This window comes from Cryptomeria japonica, chromosome 5 (assembly GCF_030272615.1).
Source record: "Cryptomeria japonica chromosome 5, Sugi_1.0, whole genome shotgun sequence".
In the NCBI taxonomy this organism is placed as follows: Eukaryota; Viridiplantae; Streptophyta; class Pinopsida; order Cupressales; family Cupressaceae; genus Cryptomeria; species Cryptomeria japonica.
The window spans coordinates 164,786,567-164,813,327 of NC_081409.1; the positions used below are offsets into that span (position 1 = coordinate 164,786,567).

The 26,761-nt window shown below is 35.4% G+C and overlaps 1 protein-coding gene across 4 annotated transcripts in view; it reads right to left on the reverse strand.

The window, feature by feature from the left end:
- Positions 1 to 26,761, reverse strand: part of LOC131072727 (DNA-directed RNA polymerase III subunit 2) — a 182,096-nt gene that overhangs the window by 129,716 nt on the left and 25,619 nt on the right. For all 4 annotated transcript variants that reach the window (XM_058008988.2, XM_058008986.2, XM_059221304.1 and 1 more), the window contains 6 exons: positions 17,485 to 17,563; positions 17,300 to 17,390; positions 17,133 to 17,185; positions 16,854 to 16,918; positions 15,270 to 15,375; positions 15,012 to 15,122 (listed from right to left, as the gene is read on the reverse strand). In XM_058008988.2, the coding sequence (XP_057864971.2) occupies positions 15,012 to 15,122; positions 15,270 to 15,375; positions 16,854 to 16,918; positions 17,133 to 17,185; positions 17,300 to 17,390; positions 17,485 to 17,563 (505 nt within the window). The remainder of the gene's footprint in view (positions 1 to 15,011; positions 15,123 to 15,269; positions 15,376 to 16,853; positions 16,919 to 17,132; positions 17,186 to 17,299; positions 17,391 to 17,484; positions 17,564 to 26,761) is intronic.

Sequence of the window (26,761 nt, forward strand, 5' to 3'; positions counted from 1 at the left end):
GATGCATTATCCTAATTTAACTTAAGTGTAATAATATCCATAATGAATATTTATTTACACCAACACATTTGAATCTGATTTTCAGCTTGCATTGCTCACTGATGAATATGATGCTGATGTGAGAGGAATGGTACATCATCAACTTTGACCAACCTGAAGCTACAAATGGTAAACAAGAATCTCCATTCGAGGACAACACATGGCAGGTTGTCTCTTTCCTTACCACTAGTTTTGAAGGTTAGAAGTTTGATTATGGAAATTATGGAAAAACAATTTGTAAATGGATAAATTAGAGACCCAATGAATTGCCTCAATTCTTGATGTTCCATGATCTTTTCATTGAGTATGAAAGTTGCATACCGAAAGATCATTTCTACGAATTTAAAGACAAATTTGCAAAACTTTGAACCATGACTTATGCCATGTTATTGCTAAACATTTTGAAAAATCATGTAATGTCTTGTATATATTAAGGTCCTTTGAGTCTTGTTCACTCAAGGTGTTTTGTGTATATAGCTTAGTTTGTTTTTCAGGTTTAGAGTAGGTTTCCTTTCCGTCTGCTTGAGTTTAGTTAGCTTTGCTTAGCCTAGTTGTTGGTCTGCCTTGGGTCAATTGGCTCGAGTAGTTTTAGTTTGTCTTCCTTAGTTTAGTTTGCATTAGTGTTAGTCACCGCATAGCTTTAATTTCCTTTGTGGGAGCTTTGTTTGTGAGAAAGGTTTTGTGTAGTTTTGACAAACTCAAGCGTAATTCAAAATTTATGTTTGGTTCATTTCTTGGATAACCATCTATGAAGTTCCTTAGAATCCGAGGTTCTCCTTCTCTAGGTCCATAATTTGATTACATTTGTCCTTGACTCGGAAGGGAATCATCTATTGTGTCTTGATACTGAAATCTTATGGTTATTATATTTTTCACCTATAATTAATTGCTCTAAGTCATTGCAATTTCTTAGGAGAAATCGTGACTAGTGAAAAATCTTAATCCTACTTCAACACCACTATAATTCTCAAAACCATTATGAGCTTCACTGCTTATCAGCCAAAATCCAAAATGTGAGTGTCATGTCCCTGTTTTGAAATAGGATTTAATAATAAATAATAATAGACATAAAATAATACAAATATAATATAATATAATATAATTAAAATGTAATTAAGTTGATGAATGGTCAAAAGGCATGGAATGAATTGTTGTGACTCTCTCAAGCATGAGATATAAGAGGGAGACGAGATAATTTGAAAAGGGATAAGGAGGAGGGAAGAAATGAATAAACAATGGGATCAAGGAAGGATTAATGGAGGAAGAAAGGAATGGGAAGTAGATAAGGTTGTGTCTCTTTCCAAGGGGCAGGCATGATGAGGAGATGTAACCTCTCCCTCACATTGGAAGATATAAAGGGAAGAAGGTTCATTTGAGGAAGAGATGGAAGGGAGATCAATTTGGAGAATAATATATTATTCTCAAAAGCAGCAGTGAAAAGTGGTGACTTAATTGTTATGAAAGGTGGTGCCTCAATTCCTATGAAAGGCGGTGACTCTTCCACCAATAAAGTATAAAGGAGAGATCATTTAAAGGAAGGGCAGAAGGAAAAAGGCAATTCAATAAGCACGATCAAATAAGATCACATTTGGCATTCATAAGAAATCGAAGTATACCGTAGTATGATTCAATACTGTAGTTTGGTATGAGTTTCTTATATTTGGCATAGTGAATACTATATATATATATATGCACACTGTTGATTAGTAATGTATTACTGTTTATGAATGATAACATAGCATAATGAATATTATTGGTATCTGCTCATTACTGATTAATGATATGCTACTGTTTATGTCTGATTATTATATGTAGAATACATGCATAATTCTGGAATTCTTTATATGTTCTGAATGATTATTAAAGTCAACCATGGTAGAGGAAATGAGCAATTACAAGAGGGGTGCGGCAATGGGGTACTCTTCTAGGTACGCCACCTCATGGTGGTGACCAATGATCCCATGAGGCCAAGGGAGTACAGAGGGTACTGCATTTGGGCTTTAGAAGAGATGGGCTTCTGGGGCACCCTGTTGTGAATACACCTCATCCCTCTATCATGGTGAATCAACACACCAAGGAGTTAATCATAGGAAGTGGGAAATGGATGGCAAGATCAGGGGGAATGGGTATAGGATACCTCACTAGTTACACCACCTCATATGAATGGCATGGGCCACATGAGGCCAAGAGGGATGGTATATCCACTCTTGGGCCTAGGGTAGAGGATCTTTAAGACACCCTATCAAGTTACCTTATCTTGGCTTCCCTATAGTTGAATTTCTCCAATAAGTTAGAGGCATCTTATGATTAAGTTTATGTCCCTAACCATAGTAGGAAAGTTGGAATTGTGATTTTAGGGCAAAAACTAGGGCATTTACAAAAAGTGACATTACAAATGGTATCAAAGCATGATCTTGCCAGCCTATACGGAAAAGCTAAAACAATGCAATGTATTCTATTCAAAAGCAATTTGCAGGTCTAAGAAAGTGATCTATAAACAAAGTCCAAAAATAAAATCAAGTAGATCAACATTGCATTTCTATTTATGTATGCCTTTAACTACTTCATGTTGAGCATGCTTACTCCATGTTTATATAATATGCGTTATTTTCTCATGAATGCCTTGTGTTTGCTTCATGTCTGATATGTTTTCAGCATGTATGCCTTGTGTCTTATGTGCATTTATGTGTTGCTTCATGACTAATTTATGTCCACTCCATGAATGCCTTAGATGTGTGCTCCATGCCTCTGTGCATTTATGTGTATTACTTCATGTCTTACATGTTTGATGTGTATGCTTCATGCTTTACACCTTGCATGTATTCACGTGTGATTCATACCTTAAGTGTATTCATGTGTATAATCCATCCGTTACATGTATTCATGTGTGTACTTCATGCTTTACGTGTATGCTTCCAGTCTTGTATTCATGTGTGTACTTCATGCTTTACGCCTTGTGTGTATTCGTGTGTATGATTCATGCCTTATGTTTATTCATGTGTATACCTCATACTTTATGTGTTTGCTTCATACCAAATGTGTTTCAGCATGTTTACTCCATGTGTGTTTTATATGCGTTCCCTTCTCATGTATGATTGGTGTCTTGTATATATGCTTCATATCTTACGTGCATTTATGTGTTTGCCTCATGACTGTCATGGTGTATGTGCCTTCCTAATGTATGCCCTATGTCTTGAATATGCTTTGCATCATGTTTGATGTGTTTTCAACAAGTTTGTGCCATGTGTGTATCCAAAGCAATTTCATATTGGGAATCATCTTGAACACTCCATGATCATTGCTTGAGGACAAGCAATCTTGGGCGGGGCAGACTATCATGTCCCCATTTTGAAATAGGATTTAATAATAAATAATAATAAACTTAAAATAATAAAAATATAATATAATATAATTAAAATTTAATTAGTTTTAAAGTATGACTATCTCAAACATGAAATATAAGAGGGAGAAGAGATCATTTAAAAAGGGGTAAGGAGATGGGAAGAAATGAATGAAGCATGGGAATCAAGGAAGGATTAATGGAGGAAGAAGGGAATGGGAAGTAGATAAGGTTGTGTCTCTTTCAAAGGGCAAGAATTATGACGGGTGGTAATATTTCAAAGGTTGCTAATTGTGAAAGGTTGTGTCTATTGCCAAAGGGCAGGCATCACGAAGAGATGTGACCTCTCCCTCACATGGGAAGATATAAAGGGAAGAAGGTTCATTTGAGGAAGAGATGGAAGGGAGATCAATTTAAAGAATTATATATTATTCTCAAAAGCAGCAATGAAAGTTGGTGCCTCAATTCCAATGAAAGGTGGTGACTCTTCCACCAATAAAGTATAAAGGAGAGATCATTTGAAGGAAGGGCGGAAGGAAAAAGGGAATTCAATAAGCATGATCAAATAAGATCAGATTTTGGCATTCATAAGGAGTCGAAGTATGATTCAATACTGTAGTTTGGTATGAGTTTCTTATACTTGGCGTAGTGAATTCAATAAGCATGATCAAATAAGATCATCAGATTTTGGCATTCATAAGGAGTCGAAGTATGATTCAATACTGTAGTTTGGTATGAGTTTCTTATACTTGGCGTAGTGAATACTCTCTCTCTCTCTCTCTCTCTCTCTCTCTCTACACACACACACACACACACTGTTGATTAATAACGTATCACTGTTTGTGACTGCTAATATAGCATAATGAATATTATTGGTATCTGCTCCTTACCTATGTTACCCCTAGTTTCTGGGACAAGGACGGTAGGGGACAGCGGGACGAGTTTCTGGGACGGCAAATTTTTTTGCCATTTTTGGGGACAGTGGGGGACGGCAAAGGGGACGGCTATATAAAATATAGGAAAAATTCAAAATATATAGTGAAATTTTAAATGTTCATATGAAAATTAGATAAAGCATGTATATATACATTATATTCAAATGAAAACATGGATAAAGCAAGTATATGTACATTATAGAACCTTAACATACCACATTTGTGTTCAGAATTCATTGTCAATACTCAATATGCATTCATAATTGAAAATACATTGTCAATATGCCAACACTTGTTTGCATGTAGTTCATTGTTTATTTCTGGTTGAAGGATATTTTGATAGTCTTCCATTTCTATTATGACCTACAACCACTTCTTTATGCACTACAAAGTTTTGGATGTTTGTGAAATTCTATACCAAGCTGTTATTCATATTTCTGAGTGCTTTTGGCTATGATTCAGACTTGTTTACCTTTCATAATTGTGAAAAGTCCAATATTGCAGACCTACAACCACTTTTTTACGCACTACCGCATTCTAAGTGTTTGTCAAATTTATTACCAGGCTGCTGTTCATTATTTCTAAGTGCTTTTGGAAGTGATTCAGACATGTTTCCCCATCATAATGAAAATCCAATTTTATAGACCTATAATAAAATAAAAACATGTTTTTTTGAGCATTTGAGTCTTTTTTTGTTTTTTAAATGTACTGGGAAAAGGGGGACGGCTGGCCGTCCCAAGGACGGTTAGGGGACGGGGGGACGTCCCCAAACCATATTGGGGACAGGGGGACGTCCCCTTTGATTGTCACTGCCGTCCCCAAGTTTCTAGGACATTTCCCACAAATTTTGCAATTTTGGGGATGGTGGGGGGACGTCCCCTAGCCGTCCCCAAGGTCCCCAAAACGTCCTCGGTATGGGGACGGGGGATTTTAACCCAGGGACGCGTCCCCAGGTTACGTAGCTCATTACTGATTAATGATATGCTACTGTTTATGTCTGATTAATATATGTAGAATACATGCATAATACTGGAATTCTTTTTATGTTCTGAATGATTATTAAAGTCAGCCATGGTAGAGGAAATAAGGGGTTACAAGAGGGGTACAGCGATGGGGTACTCTTCTAGGTACACCTACAGAGGTTACTGCCTTAGGGTTTAGAAGAGATGGGCTTCCAGGGCACCCTGTTGTGAATGCACCTCATCCTTCTATCATGGTAAATTAACACACCAAGGAGTTCAATCATAAGAATTGGGAAATGGATGGCAAGATGAAGGGGAACAAGTATAGGACACCTAACTAGGTACACCACCCCATATGGATGGCACAAGCCACATGAGGCCAAGAGGGATGGTGTATCCACTCTTGGGCCTAGGGTAGAGGATCTCTAAGACACCCCATCGAGTCACATTATCCTAGCTTCCCTATGGTTAAATTTAACCAATAAGTTAGAGCTATCTTATGAATAAGTTTATGTCCCTAACCCTAGCAAGAAAGTTACTTGAAATTATGGTTTTAGGGCAAAAACTAGGGCATTTACAAAAAAGGACATTACAGTGAGAAAAGCAGTATAAATATCAAAAGAGAAAAAAAGAAAGAAAAGAATAATGAAATGAAAAGAAATATCAAAATATTTGGCTTTGGGAAGACATGAATATTTCCATCAGGGCTATGGATGCCCGGGTTGCAATGGAACAATGTTCGTGGGAATTACAATGATAACCTCATCGAGGCTATGGATGCCCGATTGGCAATGAGGCAATATCCAGGTTGCTTTTGGAGTAGGAGTACTTGTTGTGACATTTTCAAACATCGCCCCATTGCAAATGGGGACCCCCACTTTTTTTGCTTTCTAGGTTAGTTGTGGAGTCCTTAGCTATTAGCCTTTCACTTGGAAGAGGTGTAGTGTATCTTAGGTGGCCAAGAGGTGATTAGGTTTTCTCTCTCTTAGGATGAAGTGAGGTCAATTAGTTTTCAGGGCTTAGGAAATGAACGACTCATGATGATCATTCCATTTGATCATCATCATTGGTTTGCGAAATCAAAAGTGAAGTGCTGAAATTTGGTTAAGGTAGGTAGGCTAAGGTCCAAATTATCATGAAGAGGCTCAAGGCAAAATGATTAAGTTAGCAAAGTTGTCATCTTGAGGTCACTTCATTTGGTGCCTCAAATGTGTGAACTTCCTATGGAGCCTCAAATGTGTGAACTTCTTGTGGGGTCTTAAATCAATTAACTTCCTATGGGTCCTCAAATCAACGAATTTCCTTTGGTCTCCAAAATCAGCGAATTTTCACCTCACATTCCCTTTTGCTTGAAGATGATCATGACCTTGCTAGAGCGTTGCTAAGAAGTTATCAAAAGCCTGATCTATGGCAAGCAAAGGGAACAAATGGAGTACCAAGATGATCAAGAAGTGATTAATCACTGAAAATGCTCCTTCAAACTTTACCTTGACACTTCATTTGGGGTCCCAAAAGCACGAACTTTACCTTACCACTTCCAATGCTCACCCAAATCAGTGAACTTTTTGTGCCTCTCAAAATTAGTGAAAAGCACTATTGAACTACTTCCCAAGACGATCAACAAGTGATGAATCACTAAAAATGCTCCTTCAAACTTTACCTTGACACTTCCTTTGGGGTCCCAAAAGCGCTAACTTTACCTTGCCATTTCCAATGCTCGCCCAAATCAGCGAACTTTCTGTGCTTCTCAAAATTAGCAAAAAGCACTATTGAACTACTTCATATGCCCTTGCCAAAGCACGAACTTCCTGTGCCCCCCAAAATGTGTGAACTTCCTTTACCACTTGAAACCTATCCAATCAGACATAAATCAAGCCCGAGCCACAAAAGTAGACTCAAATAATCAAATTGATGAGAATCAGAGATCTCAGGAGGGAAAATCAGTCTTAAAACCAAAGGTTTCCATTATTAGAAATTCATTTCCAGATTTAGAAAAGGTAGTGAGAAGTTTAATTAAGTAATTTTTACAATGTTTTGATTCAAATTATGTTTGTTTCTAGGTTTTTTTCATAGGGGATGAGCATGCAAAGGAATGTGAAGAAGGTCAATACTTCAAGGAGTGGAAGGAACCTCATTCACATGCAAGAGGGCGAATCAAGGCTCAAAGGATCAAGCACAAAGCACTAAAAGGCAGGGAGAAGGGATCAAGGGGAACACAAGAAAACTCCAAGCTTGGTATGAAGGATTTCCACTACATGAAGAAGATAACATTGTACAAGGAAGATCAGGCACTCGAGGAAGAAAATTTTCACAATCTTGAATTTCCTCCAGAAATCCAAGAACCACTGCATATAGCAAGAGAGTAATTCAAGACAAGAAATAGTTTCAAAAGAATTAATCAAAGTTAGAGGGTGATGCAATTTGGAAACATCTCTTACCTTCATCTCATTCATGATTGAGCTTGGAAATGTTGAGTATCAAGAGATTTGCCTCCATCACCTACCTTTGTGATGAGTTACAAAGATCAAGATAGTTGAGGTGGCGCCCAATTATCGCTTAGCCAATCATCATTTCAAAATAAGGCATCCAAGTTCAATGTACTTGATAATCCAACGAGGACGTCAACTACCACATGCGGGCACAAACTCCAATATACCTACCCTCATCATCTATTGGTGAATAATTCAAGGAAGGACATGTGTCTATTTTATTGTAATTCTATCATTGGTCAAGCATTAAATGCTTTGTAATGGGGGTAACAACCCCTAATTAAGTTTTCTATCTTTCGATCTTGGCCATTGATTGTGAATCAATCTGAGCCATTGTAATGAGAGCACTATATAAGGCTCTACTTCTTCATTTGTAAAGGTTAATAGTGAATAGTTAATAATTCAAAAATAGTCAATAGTTGTTAGATAGCAAGCAGATAGTTAGAGTAGAGTAGGAGGAGTAGGCAAAGATTGTTGCCACGACTTTGTTGTAAGAAGCATGTAAACTTCATTGAAGATATGGTGAAATTCATATGTTGATTCAGCAATTTGCATGGTCTCTACTTCTCATTTGATTTTCATGTTGTTTAGATGAATGGAGGAATTTTGTGCATGATCAATGGTGAAATTCGTACATCCATACTACTAACACCTTGTTGATTGTAAAGTGTTTTGCATAGTCAAATGGATCCATCTTAGCCAAACTTAACTTCAATTATCACTCCTTCATTGAAATGCTTCACCTTGAGGGTATCTACGCTTGAAGTGGTGATTTGAAAATCATTAGCTATTCCTAGAAGATCACACTAGCCTTGTGGAGACGTTCGATGTATGTCAAAGAAAATCTTAACTAAGTTTCACCAAAGATTGTCTATTGCTCTTACATCTTAGGATTAGATTATCTTCCTCAACCCTCATCCTTTTTCCTTTTTTTAAGTTAAATGAAATTCCACATTCCAGCAACATTCAAGCATTCCATCTTGTGATTCCCGCAATATCACATCAAACAACTAAGTCTATCCAAGAGCACATCATGACCTGACATTCGAAACCTTAGTCACCTCCTATGATCACAAATCTTAGCACAAGGGGAGATTTTGTTCAAGAGAACATAGAATACTTAGTATTTTATTCTATGTTGCATAGTGCATAAAAACACCATCAACACTACAAACGTAGCTCATCAAAATGAAATCTCGAAATTTCAATGGTCTTATGAGATTGAATGAATACATTTACACACACTTGGGTAATCAAAAGACAAAGTATCTTGATCCAATTTGTTGTTTTTTATTATTTTGAGTATATTTCCTAGTCGGTTGATAGGTTGGAAGGAATTATCCAGAGGTTCTGGGTGCCGAATGGGTCTTTATCTTTGAAATGTTCAAGAAAAATTTTTGAAATCGGCACTAGTATTGTGTTGTAAACACACGCCCCATGGCAAATGGGAGCCCCTCTTTTTCACTTGTTAGTCTTAGTTGTTTGGCTTTGTTTTGCTTAGGGTGATAATTTTAGTCTCTATCCTTAGAATGAGGGGTGAGTTTTGTCATGTCTTGAGCTTGGTTGAGGAACAAATGGTGAAATCAGATCTTGTGTAGAAGTGAACTCCAATGATAAAAAATCATGAAATTATAACTCAAAACATGGAATTGTGAAAGTGAAGAAATGTGGATGTGAATGGATGAAGTTTGAAAGAGATGGGTGAAATGCCGATACAAATTGTAAGATTGCTTTGCAATTTAGTTAGGAATTGCAAGCATCATTTTCATTTCCACTTCAAATTGTAAGTCCACCTCGCATTTCTGATTGAAAATGTGAAGAGCACTCAAATATACTGAGAGGGGGAGGTTAAACAGTATATTAAAGAATTTTAATTTCTTTCACAACTTAACAAATATAAAGCTTATTCAATATATATATACAAGATAGACAAATAAGAACACCAAGACACAAATTTTACATGGAAATCTCAATGGGAAAACCACGGCAATAAATGCTTATAAATTGTATCTCTCTTTTACAAAGTTTGTAGGCACCAACCTCTAACTTGATTTGCGAGCACCAACCCATTGGAAGCACCAACTCCCACTATTGAATATAGGCACCAACCTACAAGAGGCACCAACCCACTGGAAGCACGAACTCCCACTATTGAATATAGGCACCAACCTACAAGAGGCACCAACCTCTAATTATGAAGCACCAACTTCACCACAATGAGGCACCAACCTTTATACCAACTTCTGTTATGAATGGCTCCTCTAATCTGCCATATGACTGTCATAAATCTCCTATGTAAATGTAAGGACCCCTGCTAAATCTGGACTAATTTTTTCAATTTTAGATGCATGACAATGTTGAAATATGTAGCTAAGATCGGATTCTAGTTTAAGTTATTCATGTAATTGGGCTGGGCCCCATTGTAACTTATAATAATAGGGCAGGCCCTATTTGGGCGTTCAACTTATGTATTATGTAATTGTTATGGGACAAGACCTATCAAATATGTAGCTTGTAATTAGACCTTGACCTATATAATTGTAACGTGTAAAACTCTTGGCACAATATTCTTGCAAGCCGACTTGGCAAAGTTAAAGGGCTAAGTCGCCTATAAATACAAGGCATCAATCATTATTCATACACACATTCAGGAAATACAATCCCTATCTTCTCTGTGATCAGCGAATTATACTCAGAGGTTAGCGAATTACATTTAGCGGACAGTGAACCTTATCAAGGCACAACGAACTCCCTTGAAGGGCTGCGAACTGGTCTAAAGGGGGCAGCGAACATCATCTGAGGGTCAGCGAAACATCATCCTTCTGACAGCAGATCAATCTTGCAGACAGCAATCTCTTTCTGCCATCCTCCTTGCCACAACAACAGTTGTATTGCAGATAAGTTTATGATTGCTATCTGCCCTAGGGTTCTGTGCATATTTGCTGAAAGCTTCATGTTTTGAAGCTCATTGTAAACTCAATTGGTTATTGCCTAATCTAGATCTTTGGTTGCTAGGTTTTTCCTCCAAGAGGGAGGTTTTTCTAGGGTACATCTGTGTTATGTGTATGATTTACGTTGCATTCTGATTTTCCATTCTATATTGCTAATCTGATTACTTAAAATCAACAGACAATTCGTCAAACACTTGACACACAACCCACTGCTATCTGATTTTTGTTTACAGTTTATGTTTTGGGGTTTATGACTATTGCCAATTCAGATAGAAATGCATAGAAAATGAATATTATGCTGTCCACAATCAACAACCTTTCATATTTCATGGAAACATTGTTGCCCTCACAATATTCTAAGAGAGAACATAAATATAATGAAATAACACTGACTGCTTAAGTAAAATATATGCAGATTACAAACCAATAATGTGAATATCTGACTTTACTTACAGACCTATGTAATTATATCAAACTTATAATGCTCAGAATCTTCAGAAATACCATGCATAATTATCTCAGCCACTCTAATATCATGCATAAAATCTGAATCCTGGAAATGTACAGGTTGCTGCTAAAAATCAGACTTATAACCATGCGGGAAAATGTAAAATGAAGACTTTATTTGCTGAATCAAACTCAGAATAATGCTGTTATATATTTCAGACCTTCAAGTCTCGCGAAGTATGCCAAAAGATGTTGATAAACACGCCCTAGCTGGGCGAACCCATCCCTCTAAACAAGAAAGACGTATTACAATCAAATGACTTACAAATCAGCTCCAAAATACGTCCTAATGGCGATACTAGGATTTGCTGAAACGAGATGTGCAAGGTTGTCCCAAAAAGGGATGAAAATGCTGATCCAAACGTAGGACTGTTCCAAAGGTCTACTCTGAAAATCCAATTGTCAACCAAACCCTAGCAGGCAACATACACATATAAACCCTCCTTTGATCAAGTCGCTACCTTCCTCTATGAATGGCATCAAGGTTAGGGTTTGAAACCCTAAGTCTTCAAGTCACAAAGCCACCAATGAATGCCTCCAAACTGATCTGAAGATCTGCAGTGCAATGTAGTTCCAAATCTGATCTGAAAATGCAATGTAGCTCCAATAGAAATCCGTGATGAATCCCTCCCTAAGTGATCTTGGGTTTCCGTCCAAGTCACGCAATATCTCCAAGGGTTTTCGTCCTAGAAGATGATCCAAGAGAAAGCTCTCCAAAACAAGTAAAAGCAAATAAACTCTAGAATGAATTCCAATTCCCTTTTTCCTCCTTTTATAATAGCCTTTTCCCTTTTTGAGAGAAATACATTATTTTATTTATTTTATTTCATTTTCCCTTCAAAAGCAACTTTAGGTTATAATTTAAAGTTGACATTATAATAAAGTCACTTCATTAATTAACTCCCCTGTCGCTCCGAAAATGACCTTTTCATTAATATAATGATAATTTGACACACAAGATCGCTGTTTTATGCACCCAAGATTTAAAACTTCTCATCCCGGTTCCAACAAGTTATAACACTAAGGTGCTCATTAAACAATTTTAATTAAAATAGCAACTTTGGTAAATTTAATTAAATTATAGCCAATAGTACATCCGACTTGCGAAAATGGCCAAAAAGCATTGGAATCAAAATCTGACAGCACAGGAGTGATCCCGATGATGAAAGATGATAAACAAGCCTGACTGGATGACATACTAAAAATAGACACTCTCTCCAAGAATCTTGGGACCCCCACTAAAGCCGAAAATAACATTTGAAAGCGTCATTTAACTCCTCTAAACCATCCGAGCTCATTGGAAATACCAAAACACCCCTTGGATCATGTTGACACAAACCCAAAATGTCAATGACAATTGCATTGCTAGAGAATCCGAAAAGGGGACATTACATTAAATCAGATTGTTATCTTTTAAAAACCTGCCCTTACACCTGTAGATAATCTTCTCACAGTCTAATTTCAATTCTGTAGTTAATTCCCATATAGAACTCTTCTTGTGGTTGATATATAAGTCCAGTATTATGCACACCACATACACACCATTACTCTCCTTTTCCTAGATCATTTTCTCAGCATTTTTTTATATCACCACATACTACACTTCTTTTTTATTTTTTTATATCTATCATATGACATTTCATAGAAAAATTATGTCTTTTCTGTATGAAAGGTTTTGTGTCTTTTTTTTATTTCATCAAAATATAAATCACATTACTTATATCTTTTGGTAGACTAAATTTATATTATTTTTTATGAACTGTACCTCTTAACATGATCGCACCATTTGATTAAGTCACATTCATAACTCGTGCCTTATGAGAGGTAATTACTAATCACAACTTTGACTAATCTTTGAAGTTAACTTGCCACGTAAACATTGATTTTCCTGATCGTATTTTATATATTAATTAAACACCACTTCATGAATCGAATGCACCCCTTATTTAATTTAATCTTCATCGCACCTTTTGAAAACAATAACTAATATAATTAGTATAACTGCTGTCAATTTTTTTGTCTTGCTTTTTTTAATCGCAGTTTTATACTTTTGAATCGTAGCTTTAGACTTTTTCAGATTTGTCTTTTTCTTGATTTGTCTTTTTCTATTGTCTTTTTCTGTTTTGTTATTTTCTGATTTCTGCCTTACTTATTTTGTCTCTTTCATACTTTTTGTCTTATATATTATTTCAATTTCTGTAGAATGATTGCTGTGCATTATGATGACATGTATCTCAATTTTTGTCTTAGTCTTGTACAGAATCGCTGTCCTTAACAATGTGAACTAGTCCTTTAAATTGCTCTATGTACTATTAAATTATCATGAATAAATTTCTGCTCCTTCATGACAATTGAATTACTATGCACCATGAAGTCGACTTCTTAAGGGTTTGTTACCACTGCTTTGAATATACTAATCACTGTTATGTCACTGCTTTTGATTTGTGTAAGCACTACTATATTGCATTGTTAATATAGTCTTTGCTGTAGTGTTGCCTTTCTATGATGAGATCTCTTCAATCATCTTTAATGCCAAACCTGTAAGTAACATCTGCCTCTTACATCAATGACAACATCTCAACAAATGTTGTTCCACTTTGCAAATGTAAAACTTAAGTGATTTTTTGCAAATGCAAGGATAAGAGACATTTCCGCATGAAATTTCATGCAGAAGTGAACCCCATATGTAATTTAATCTTGGACAATTTTAAATCAGATTTAATTCTCAAAATGTAGCGACATATTATCTACTAATTTATTGCCAATTTTTATTTAGTGAAACTATTTCAGACTAATATAACTTAGATTTTATAGTGCATAGAATTCAAACTGTAAACTTTTTTATTTCTATTATTTTTGTTTTCCAGCAAGCAGCAAAAGCCTAGAGTTTATTGACCATAGAAGATATAAAAATTTATGTTCCTGCCATTATCACTTTATGAGATCTAGTTGATGGCATCCTAAAGAAGCATTTATCTTTTTGTCAGTCTTAACAGGGTTCATTTGCAGTCTCCATAGAGAAGTAGATATTGATTAACCTTTGGTCTAAGGAGAACAACAAAGATGCCCCCAATTCTAAAGGGAGGATCAATGAAGATTGCCCAAAATAAATTGCTTCGATGGGATTCTTTACTAATTTTAACATGGTTGTACAATATTGTGCCTTAGTTGGACTATGTGTGAACCTAATCCAAACAGAACATTAGCAACGTACATCAAATGCTACAAATCAGCGATAACTTTGGTTATATGACAATGTCCAACCATCACCCTGCAAGAAGATTAGAAATCTCCACATTCTAGACTCTAAATCTATGTTAAGGCATCATAATTCCAAACTATGAGCATACACAAGCTATTTGCTTTACACCACTGCATTTGCAAGTACAGAAAAAGGCAGTCTGTAACATTGATTCTGTTACGCAAACCTAAGAATGCCTCTTTGTAGACAAATAATGCACGGATTCAAGCAAACAGAAAAATATGAAAGTTACGAGAAATACATCCAGAAAAGGTTGGACGAGCACTGCAACTAATCATTTGCATTTGGTGCAGCTAAATCATAGACAATGTAAAACCTTTAACCCATCAATGTCTTTCTATATCTATGGCATAAAGTAAGGTTTCTGATATAGCATGAATTTATTTAACAAGTTCCACCATAGTAGAGGATAGCCAAACTCTCCTAGAGCTACTGAAGAATGAAGAGAAAATAGCTTTCTATCTCACTCTGAATCAATATAGATCTTAAAAAGAAAACAAAAAATCTAGGGGCATTGGTTCATTACCTGCAATGATGGGGCAAGTATGCCTGCAAATCTAGGATCCCTTCCAACCATCTGTACAATTTCTTGATCACTTTCCATGCCCATTGCTTTTAAAACAACCACAATGGGAACCTACAGCACGTATCATAGTTGTTGATATAAGAAGTTCATCTTAATAAATGCACAATTGCCAACACTTGCCAAAGTCATGATCCTACTAGACATATAAGAAAAAATAATCATCTATGAGAAACATATAGGCATGCATAGGAAACATACATCTTCAGAGAAGGTGTTAAGCTTTAAATATATTCTCTCATGCTTTACAACAATGTTTGTCTTACTTTTCCTTTCATGCGTGCTGCTGGTTACAGATGCTGTAACACTGATTCAAAGAAAACTGCCAGAATATTAGGTTCCCAATATGGAATTTCCATAATCATGATCGGTTGCAGATTGACCAATCCAAACCATTCCACTCGCATGAAAATTTAAATTGAATACCCAATATTCTCTACAATAATAAACTAAAAGAGATGAATACAAACAAACAACCATGCAAGATTTTTTTTCAAAAAGATTTTGCAAATACAAGTAGCCTTCCTTATCATCAAGTTTCATTAACAAATACAATAATTTAGCAGTACAACTGATAGAATCAAATATATTTTAACGTAAGTTGCCAAGTTGGATTTATGCACGCCAGAATGGCAAAAAACTGGGGTTGGTAAATTTTGGGTGTGCCCATACAGAAAACATATAAAAATGATAAAAATATACATATTTTAGCATAAAAACAAGAATTAAATTTAATATTGTGTATTAAAATAAAAAATTATGATTCATAATTCATCATCATATTGCTCTTCATAAAGAGCATCATGTCATCATCATCTAATGATTCTAATCAACAAAATAAATACAAAATAAAACTGAGAACATTGATAATTATTATTATAAATTCTTATAGGCTGTCTATCAAATAAAATCTCAACCTAAAACTGTGACTTAAATATGATTTATACTATATTACTATAAACTTCAAGTCAAAAAAATTTCAACAGATTGTAGGTTCGATTGGTTCACTATGTTTACAATTTAACTTTACATTAAAGATAAATCGTAATTTCTTCTGCAATTTTTCATAATTAATTGCTCAAGCAAAATATTATATATGCATCATTGCCCCCCTCCCTGACCATCCCCAAATTTTGGTACAAGTATCACCATGCCTGAAACTCATCCTTATGACCATTATGAAACTTTATGGAACACTTCAATTATGTAAGCATATGGAACTATGTGTTTGTCCAAATACACAAGTGAAAACTATTATCTTCAATTATCAATACTAAGCATGACGAGGGAGGAATGCTAAGAATTATTAATGCATAGATTAGTGGATAGCTTTAAATATTTACAGTTAAACCTATGGTTTATAGTTAGTACAATATTGTTAGTAGGTAAATAATTGTTTGGTTAAACTAATAATCCATTTCCTATTACCTATTACCCATGTTTATTGGGCTGTTGAATTGTTGAAACCACACCCATATAGAATAAGAATAGGGTGAGGTAATAGTGAGATTGTTTTCTAAAAAGCAGGGTTATAAATTTTGAATTAATATCCTCTTTATATTGAATAAAACATTCTAGTATTTTTGCAGAAAAGAGTCATTATTTGTATTTCAGAGATTCGATGAGAACTGCATGTGAAGAAGTACTGCAGCATAATAAAATGGCAGGGCAAGGTCACTATTTAATGCAAAATAATGAGGTTATTTTCCAAGTAAATGTGAACTAATGAATTTATTGCATATTCATAGATTGGCATTAACTTCATGGAGTAGGAAAGCATCCAACCTGCCACTACTATCGGTATCAATTATTATTCGGTTCTTTGAGAGTTGCTCCTGAATTAAAATGACCTGAAAGAACAAGCAATATCATAAAACTATAACAACATATAATCAACCTTATTTTCATAATAGAAACAAGCCTACAAGAAAAATAACTTAGATTTACACCAAACAAGTCCTAAGGCAATAAAGTATGGAAGTGTATACTTAAAAACATCATGACTATAGACAATATAATTAGATAGAGGTCTAAAGCATCATTAAAGGAATAGAATCAAAATACCTTCTCTGTTCCCCTAATAATAAAATAACCTCCTGGATCAAGAGGACATTCACCTGTGAATCCAACTCATAATGTTGATGATTGCAGAGGAGAAACATCTTAATTTGGAACATAAAAACAACTGATCTCAAAATAATTTACTAACTAATAATTGAAATGTAACATACCTAGTTTTGCAAGTTCAGCCTCATTTTTGCCTGTAAGCACACAACGGCTACTTCTAAGCATTATAGGCATTCTTCCAATTGTAAGAGCTCCCTACATGAAAATGTTTATTTGCGTTCACCATTTACATCCATAAGCTAGTAAATATGTCAGATAGCTCTTCAAATGTACAACAAAATTAAACTACCTGCCCTTGCTTCCCCTTTCTCTGAACAATCTCTTGTCCTCTAGTGTATTCTATGTCAACATTGATTGGCGCAGCATATCTACAAGAAATGTAGTGTAGCACATCAAACAAGTGCTATAAATCTTCAAGAAAAGGCATTTCACTCGTTATTTTTTATTTTCTATCTGAATAAGATGTAACTTCTGCTTCAATACAGCATCAACATCCTCTCCATTTTAAATAAAGTCTTGAGTATACTTTTTCAGCTAGCAGATGGCATATATAAGAACAAGCAGCTTGCAAATTAGATCTAACAGCTCATGAACAAGAAAACTAATATTTGAGTGACAAGAACTTTAATAAATCAGTTAATAAGCAGGTAAACAGAGATTTCATGATACAAGATAATAAGAGTACTAAGTTACTAACATTCTCTCAATTTATATTTTTAAGACTAGCATTTATATTAGAAGAATGTCCAAAGCGAAAGCCAATAGCTGTTTTAAATTTGCCATGCAGAAGCCTGTCAACATTCTGTGGGAAAAAGGAATTTCTGAAGATGCTTTCCACATATTAGGTATCAATATTCATGATCTTTCTGAAGATCATGTTATAGATTATATTTATTCAACTCATCTTTTCTGCTTCAGTGCTTTTAGCTTTAGCTTTCTCTTCGTCTATATATATTTGGTTAATATTATCAATATAAATAATTGTGTATTGGAAAATTTCTCAAGAAATGGAAATTTGCACTAGAAACAGGAAGTTTATTAAAGGCAAAACAGGATATTAAGCTCAAGATGTGAGCCCTTTCAGGCAGAAAGACACCCAATCCAGATGAACCTGACTTCTGCAAGACATGTATGTATTGACGCGAACTAAGGAATTTGCCAGTACTATTGGTGTTAATTTAAAATAGCATAAAGGAGATCTCCAAATAAAAAAATTCAAGGAAACATTTTACCAACTAATAAGGAAAACAGCAACTGTTAGAACATAATGTTATTAGGCGTCATACCCTTATAACATATATATATTGTTCTAATATAAACTTATAAAATCTTACATATTATATGCTTTATTATGCATATCCCATTTAAAATAATTATAATCTATTAACTATTAGACTATTAATTCTTTACGAATGGGAGTTATTGAAAAGGTGTGACTAGTGTGTTAAAGTTTGGATCAGATTAGATATGTGAGTAGTTTTAATTTATTTCTAATGCTTGGTTCACAACTAAACCATATGACAATGAACTCTATGTGCAGGTTGCTGCTTATATGAAGAGAACACAACTTAATTCATAAAGTATTTGCAGGACTGTAAATGAAGGAGATCGATGTCTAATGGCTTGCACTTTCGATTTCTGTACATTACCTATTAGAATCGAACTCCATCATAATATACATCTCACAGTATAGGCATGTCAATGAATAGACATGCCTCTCAACATACCGAAACAATTTACCGATTTGCAAGACAGTGATTCTCATAATCGTTTGTTATCGATTAACACAGTTAACGATTCTCATAATCATTGGTTATTATTGTTATCTGCAGGTAATGATTCACGTAATCGTTTTGGTAAGGAGATCGACTATAGTCGATATACACAGAAAAAAATGATATCAAACTATTTAATGTGGAGAATCGATTTATATTGATCATTCCATTTGATCAATATAATCGATACTTATGATCATATAGATACGGTGCTCATATTCAATTTGGTGTGATTAATATAAATCGATATTACTTATAGATTTAACATGAATTTAATCTCAATGATTTATCAACAGCATGATTAATGATTTAATATTTCAATCATAAATTATGTATATATAAATATTCATATATATAATAATAATAAGAACACTTATCATTATTACATATATTAATATGTATATATTCATATCAATAAATCGTTAATCATACTGATGATATAATCAGCATTACTTATACATATGATTTTATGAGATTACTCCGACTGGAGCTATAAATCATCAACACTCCCTCTTAGCTAGGGAGGAGGAACACAAGGTACTCACAGAAGAACTACACATAGTGTAGTAAATATCATTATATGATATCAGGAGCAATGGTCTACAAATATCAACACTTATGATACTCACCAAAACTCATCATATCCATTATATTATGTGCACTAGCATCAACCATATGATGCCTACTATAGGGATATAGAAGATTGTGGTATACCCACAGATATTAAGCACTTAATATCCATCATGACATATCTCAACAATCCAACCTATTGATATCAACCTTATGATATATAGTTGAAATTGTTTTAAGAGATATGAACTATCATGACATGTTCACAAATATCAACCATATGATATCTATCATGATAGACTGTAGAGTTATTGTAAAGTCGTCACCATTCAATAACTACTAGAAGTACAAGTGTTTAACATTCAGAAGTCGTCACTTCTTAATGATACACACAGGTGCCCATAAAGTCATGTAATGACAAAAGGAGTTTATATTAAACATCTTTAGAATATATTAGTACAATAATAATGTTGAGACTCAAACTCAGAATTTACATTTCAATCATACCAAGCTTACCTCTGAAGTGTTCTACCTTTGTTTTGGCGAGAGACTTTGTGAGAATGACTATTGTTTGATCTTCAGTACTAATATACCCCAACTGAATTACCTTTTTCTCCACCATGTCTCTAACATAGTGATAAGGTATTTCAATATGTTTGGATCTGTCATGAAATACTGGATTTATTGAAAGCTTTATGCAGCTCTGGTTGTCACAGTGAATGATGATAGGATCTAAGGATTGTCCAAACAATCCTACAAGGAGTTTTCTCAACCATACTACTTCTCGTGCTCCCATAGATGCCGCAATGTACTTTGCTTATGTGGAACTCTGAGCAACTGAAGATTGCTTTCTGCTAAACCAGGATATCATAGCTGATCCTAAACTGAAGCAGCACCCTGATGTGCTTTTACGATCCACTACACTTCCAGCCCAATCTGAGTCTGTATATCTATATAAGTTTAGATCTACATCTTTATACTTTAAGCCATATCCAATTGTTCCACGAAGATATCTTAAGATGTGTTTTGCTGCAGCTATATGTAATTGCTTTGGTTCACACATGAACTGACTGAGTGCATTCACAGCATAACAAATATCTAGACTAGTATTGACCAAATACACCAATGATCCAATCATCTGCCGGTAGAGGGTGGAATTTGTTGCTTCGGAACTTGTAGTTGCCTCTCTTAACTTGTGTAAGTTTGTCTCCATGGGAGTGGACATAGGCTTACAATCCATCATTCCAAACCTTTTTAGAATGTCAATAGTGTATTTCCCTTGATTTGGGATAATCCCATCAATTTGATGCCATACTTCTAAACCGAGAAAATAGTGTAGAAGCCCTAAGTCCGTCATGTCAAATCCAGATGCAAGGTCTTGTTTACATTTGATGATGAGATGCTCTTCGCTTGTGATTAACAAGTCATCAACATAAAGGATAAGGATTAACATATCTCTATTTATTACTTTGAAGTAAAGATTCGGGTCTTCATCATTCTTTGAGAAGCCGAGTCCTGATAGATAGTGATCTATCCTTTCATACCAAGCCCGAGGAGCCTGTTTGAGCCCATATAAGGCCTTCATCAATTTGCAGACATGAGATTGTTGTCCATGTACTACAAATCCTTCAGGTTGTTCCAAATAGACTTCCTCCTCTATTACACTGTTTAGGAATGCAGTTTTTACATCCATTTGATTGATTTTCCATCCCTTTGATGCAGAAATAGCAATCACAGCTCTCACAGAAGTGTATCGGGCAACAAGAGCAAATGTCTCTTCGTAATCAATTCCCTCTTTCTGAGAGAAACCTCTGGCAACAAACCTTGATTTGTATTTTTCAATGCTTCCATCTACAACATGTTTGATTTTGAAAAGCCACTTAGAAGACACTACTGATTTGTCCTTAGGCCTAGGCACAATGTCCCAGACATCATTCTTGAGGATGGACTTACACTCTTCTGTCATGGCTTCTTTCCAGGCTTGATGTTGGAAGGCTTCCTAAACAGTAGAAGGTTCAGAATTTATAATTTCACTCATTAGTGCAATATAGCCAAAGACTCTGTTAGGTCTTTTACTCTCCCTAAAAGTTCCTTTTGGAGCTGCATAATTTTCAGCCTCCTCAATCATCTTCCTGGCCCACGGTGGTCTTTTCTTAGTTGCATTAGTGTCTCTAGGTTCATCCATATAGTCCATAGGTTCAATGTGATTGCTGCCTTCAATTGATTCGAGAGTCTCACTCTGAATCTCGGAGGAGTGATCTTTTTCACTGTATTGAGGGAATTCATCATCTGTTTCATTAACATCCTTAGATCTTTTGAATACAACATCCTCTTCAAATATTACAACCCTGCTTAGTTCAATTTGTTTTTGACCTGGAATATAGACCCTATATGCTTTAGAAGTTTCACTATACCCAACAAAGATTCCCTTTTTCCCAAAGGGTTCTAATTTAGATCTTTTCTCCTTAGGGATGTGAATGTAAACAGGACAGCCAAAAATTCTTAAGTGACCTATGTCGGGTTTGATTCTTGTGAATGCTTCTTCAAGAGTTTTGTTATCAAGAAAGGAATGTGAACATCTGTTTTGGATATACACAGCAGCGCTAGAGGCTTCAGCCCAGAAATCAGTGATGCCACAGGTGGATTACATCCTATTTTGTTCTTTTTTGATGCAATATGATATGTATATGATCTCATGATGTAATTGTTGTCATATGTAACTGATAGAACAGCCATTGAGGTGTTAGAACGTAAGATTGTTAACCTGTTAAAAAGGTGGATTTTGGCTAACTGGAGAAGCAAGCAGATATATCTGCTGGTAAAACTGTGATCTGATGTTTATCTGATGGTGTGATTGTTCAAATACGCTAATTTTAATACACAAAAATTATAGATCTTGGAGAGATACATGTTGCCATAGCTCACTTGCTTATGGCAAGCCTTGTTTTGAAATTTTTTACGGTCAAAATCAACCTCTAGAAACTCGAAAATTATAGTTTTATCTCCTATAGCTTCAAATTGCATTTCTTCTATTCTTAACATTAGGATACAAGGTTGAGACACCTTTCCTAACATTCTCCCACTTATCGAATACCTTGCAAGAGCAAAGGGAATGCTAACACCATCAGCTATTTGCTAGAGACCGAGAGGCTATGAGACTTATTGCCCCACATGAACTTCTCTATGTTAACTAGCTTCATCAATGCATTTGCAACATTTTGCAAAGTCTCAACTTTCTCCAGCATCACTCTTCCATCCTCTATTATGCAACAAACAAAATGGTGCCAAACTTATATATGCTTCATCTATAAATGACAAGTAGGGTTCTTTTGGAGATATTAAATTTCCACAGTTCATGATGAATATAATTCTAAGCTTCTAGATTCAACTATGCGTATTTTGTTTGCATCAAAGTTTCGGATCACACTCCATGATCCATCATCAGCACTTTGAATATTATAAATATCTCTAATTATTCCCTAACTCAAGCTTAAATCTGAACATGATCTCTTTAGCCAAATGACCTCCTTACAAGCATGAGTAGCGGCCATGTACTCAACATCTATAGGGGGCAAGGCTACCACAACGTGTTGCTTACTCATCCAATTAATAGCACCACCAAATAAACTTATCACATATCCACTAGTGGATCTTCTGTTGTCGACATCTTGAGGCCAATATGAATCCATATATTTCATTGAGTGATGGTCCTCTATAGAAACATCATGATAACAAACAAAGTACTAAAAAGCACCCCACAAATATCTGAAAATCCTCTTGATTGAATCCCAATGATCTCATCCAAGATTAGTCAGAAAGTGGCTCAAGACTTCCACTACTTGGGGAACGTATGGTCTAGAACAAACCATAGCATACATTAAACTCTCAACTACACTACTGTAAGGAACATAATCCATATCCTCTATCTTTGTGGGTGTCATAGGACACCACTCAGTTGGAAGCTTAGTTCCTAGCAAAATAAGAATATCTAACGGATTGTTGTCTACCATGGTAAAATGTTACAATACAAAGTTCACATACTTTCACCCTACCGAAGTTTTTCGTTCACTCCATCTCTTTTGATGTCCATACACAAGATATACTTAACAACCCCCTAGTCCATCTCGAACTATGCTGAAAATTGAGACTTCAAATCACAAATCACATTCTTACTATACCCAATAAAATAACATGTCATCTACAAACAACATAATCACGAGGAATCAATCACTGTCCAATGTGTAATACACATGATAAATTGACTACATCCTAGGAGATTGTTTGAGACCATGCAAAAAAATTTAAATGTACAAACCAAAGACTCCTTACATGTAACAACATAGAGCTTTCACTATGTTGTGTGGATCTCTTCCTCCAAGACACCATGTAGAAAAGTTTTCTTCATATCCATTTGTTTTGTCTCTAAATCAAAAGTTGTTGCTACAGATAATAAAAAACTAATAGATGTCAACTTAGCAATTGGAACAAAATCTAACTATTGTCTATCCGCTTAACCTTAAAACATCTTTGCACAACCAATCTTGCCTTGTACTTTTCAACACCACCATCTATATCGATCTCTTCTTGCACACACATTTACAACCTATTGATGTGTTTTTTATGCACATGCGAACACAGAATAAAATACCATAAGTATCTTATCCTCTCTTGAACAAAATCTTTTGGATGCTGAAGATTTGCTTAAAGGTTCATCCAAGAAAGACTCCAAGGTTCCAAATGTAGGATCTCTACATGTGGATAAGCCTAGTTGGTCGTTATAATTACTGCTTCATCAAAGGGCATTTATGGTTCGAAAAGATTCAATCAGTTGATTAGCAGATGGTATGCGATGAGGTTTCTTCCTAAAACTACTAAACGATTACCGAAAAAGGGCAAAAGGTGAGGGTTTAGAGGGAATCCTAGGCTACTCTAACATGAATGGATGAAGAATGAATACAAATGAAGCTCAACTAGTTATAGCATCGCCATACATGAACAACTTTGCTATAACTAATGCAATCTTCTAAGGATGTTTTAAGGTTTTCAAATCACTATCAACCATAGACACCATCAATTGAATGCATACCAAAGGTTGAACAATAATCGAATTTAAATACTTCAAAATGCTCCAGTTGACCACGCAAGGCTTGCTTACAATCAGCAAGAAATCTAGTGGTATGGATAACGAGCTTCACAATGTATCAAATGCAACATTCCAACATGAAATCTAAAGCTAAAACTATCATCAAAAGATTAGCTTGAGAAGATAGAAGAACCATGAAATGAGCTTCAAGGATTGAATAAAAACACCATGACTTCAATGTTTCATTAATCCAATGGTAAAATAACAACAATTCTTCAAACCTTACTCTTGCTATTATTGCTCTCTCACTAATTGTCCCTTGCTACCAATTATTAACTATTGACTATTATCTATTAACCTTACAAATTAAAATGAGTGAAGCTTATATAGAGCTTCCAGATACAATGAAGAGTCGAGATCAAATGGAGATCAAGGGCCAAGATTTTGCCACCTAAACCCTAATTAGGGTTTAACACAAATGAAAACCCTATTTAGATAATCATCGCCATGAATGAACCAATAGAAAGGCAACACATGTCGACATGGAAATCGAGGAATCATCCTCCAATAGGAATGTGAAATGCCACATGGGATCATAACAAACTGTCTTCTAGAATATGGTTTCCCTTTTCACATTCCCTCCTGGCATATTCAATGAATCTAGACACCATCTCCTCTATCTCTTTCATTGGGATCTCTGGTAGAGACTTAAGTTGTTCTTCCATGTGCATTACTTCATCAAAGGCTTTGACAATAGCATCCTCCCATTCAAGTTCGAACTCTTGAACCTTGCTTGCCAAAATCACAAACTCAAGCACATCATTCATTTGTTCTTTGCTTACCATACCATCCTCACTGTAGAAAATAGTCTTTATCCTTTCTTGCAATTCCTTGGATTCAATGAGTGTCCCTAGATCAATCTTTCTTCTTAAGACATCCTATGCTACTCCTACTATCTTATCATGAATTCGATGCATTTCATCTTGGACTTGGCTACATCCATTTCCAATTTCTTCAAAGATTGTCTTCTTTGTGCGAAGCAAGCTACTCCATTGCAGAAGATTTGGTGTTGTTCCTTCTTTTCTTACTTTTTCCCTAGATAAAATCTCTCTTGGTGTCTTCCTTATTACTTGAAGCACCGAGATGATAACATCTCTAGCATGAGTAAATGCTTCGGAAGCCTCTATAAACACATGAGTTCTTCCAAGAACTCTTATAACTGCATCAAGTGTTTGCATGATACGTTTCATAAACTTATTCACTCTAGTATATGAATCTTCTATCCATGCATCCATCAATTGTACTAAATTCCTCATTTTCTCCATATGATCCACTGACTCTGCAAGAAGCAAAGGGGGCAATGTAGCTACTGGACATTGTTGTGTCAAAGGTTGCTGAAATTGTTGAATGTAGTACCTCCATGCATTTATCTCCTTCTCCAATTTTCTATTCTTTTCTATTTCAGCTCTCAACATATCATTGACGGCTTTCACTGAATCAGTTGCATCACCAATAGCTTGCTCGGACGTGACTAGACCCAAGTCAATAGTCTCCATATCATACTCATCAACTGTCATCTCTTCTTGATACTTTTCAACTCGTGGAGTAGCTATTTGTAATTTTCTTGATCCCGATTCATCTCTAATTACCTTTGACATCTTTGTAGCTTTCTTCTTCTCAGTAACTTCACGAGTTTGACTTAGAAGGCTTGCTATGTCATATGTTTGTTCTTCTTCTTCCGCTACTATCACTTCCTGAGCCACCCTCTCTTTTAGCCATTCTGGAATAGAAGATCTTCCTTCTTCGATTTGTGTTCCTTCTATCATTTGTTCATCTCTAGGTGGTGAAGTAGCTTCATCATCATCTTCACTGCCATCTTCAATCTCTTGAATAAGACGAGTGAAGTCCTCTTGCTCCTGAGATGCTTTCTCTTTGCCTTTTGCATTATGAACTATGGATTCAACTGATTCATTGGCTCCTTGACTCAATTCTTTTTCAATCTTTAGCTCTTCTGGTCGAGAAAGGGGATGATCTACTCTTGATTTATGTTTCTTCTTTACGGGCTCCTTCTCACCATGATCTTCCTTCCTCTTGGATCCTTTTGAATGGGATGGTTGAGGTGCACTACCACTTACACT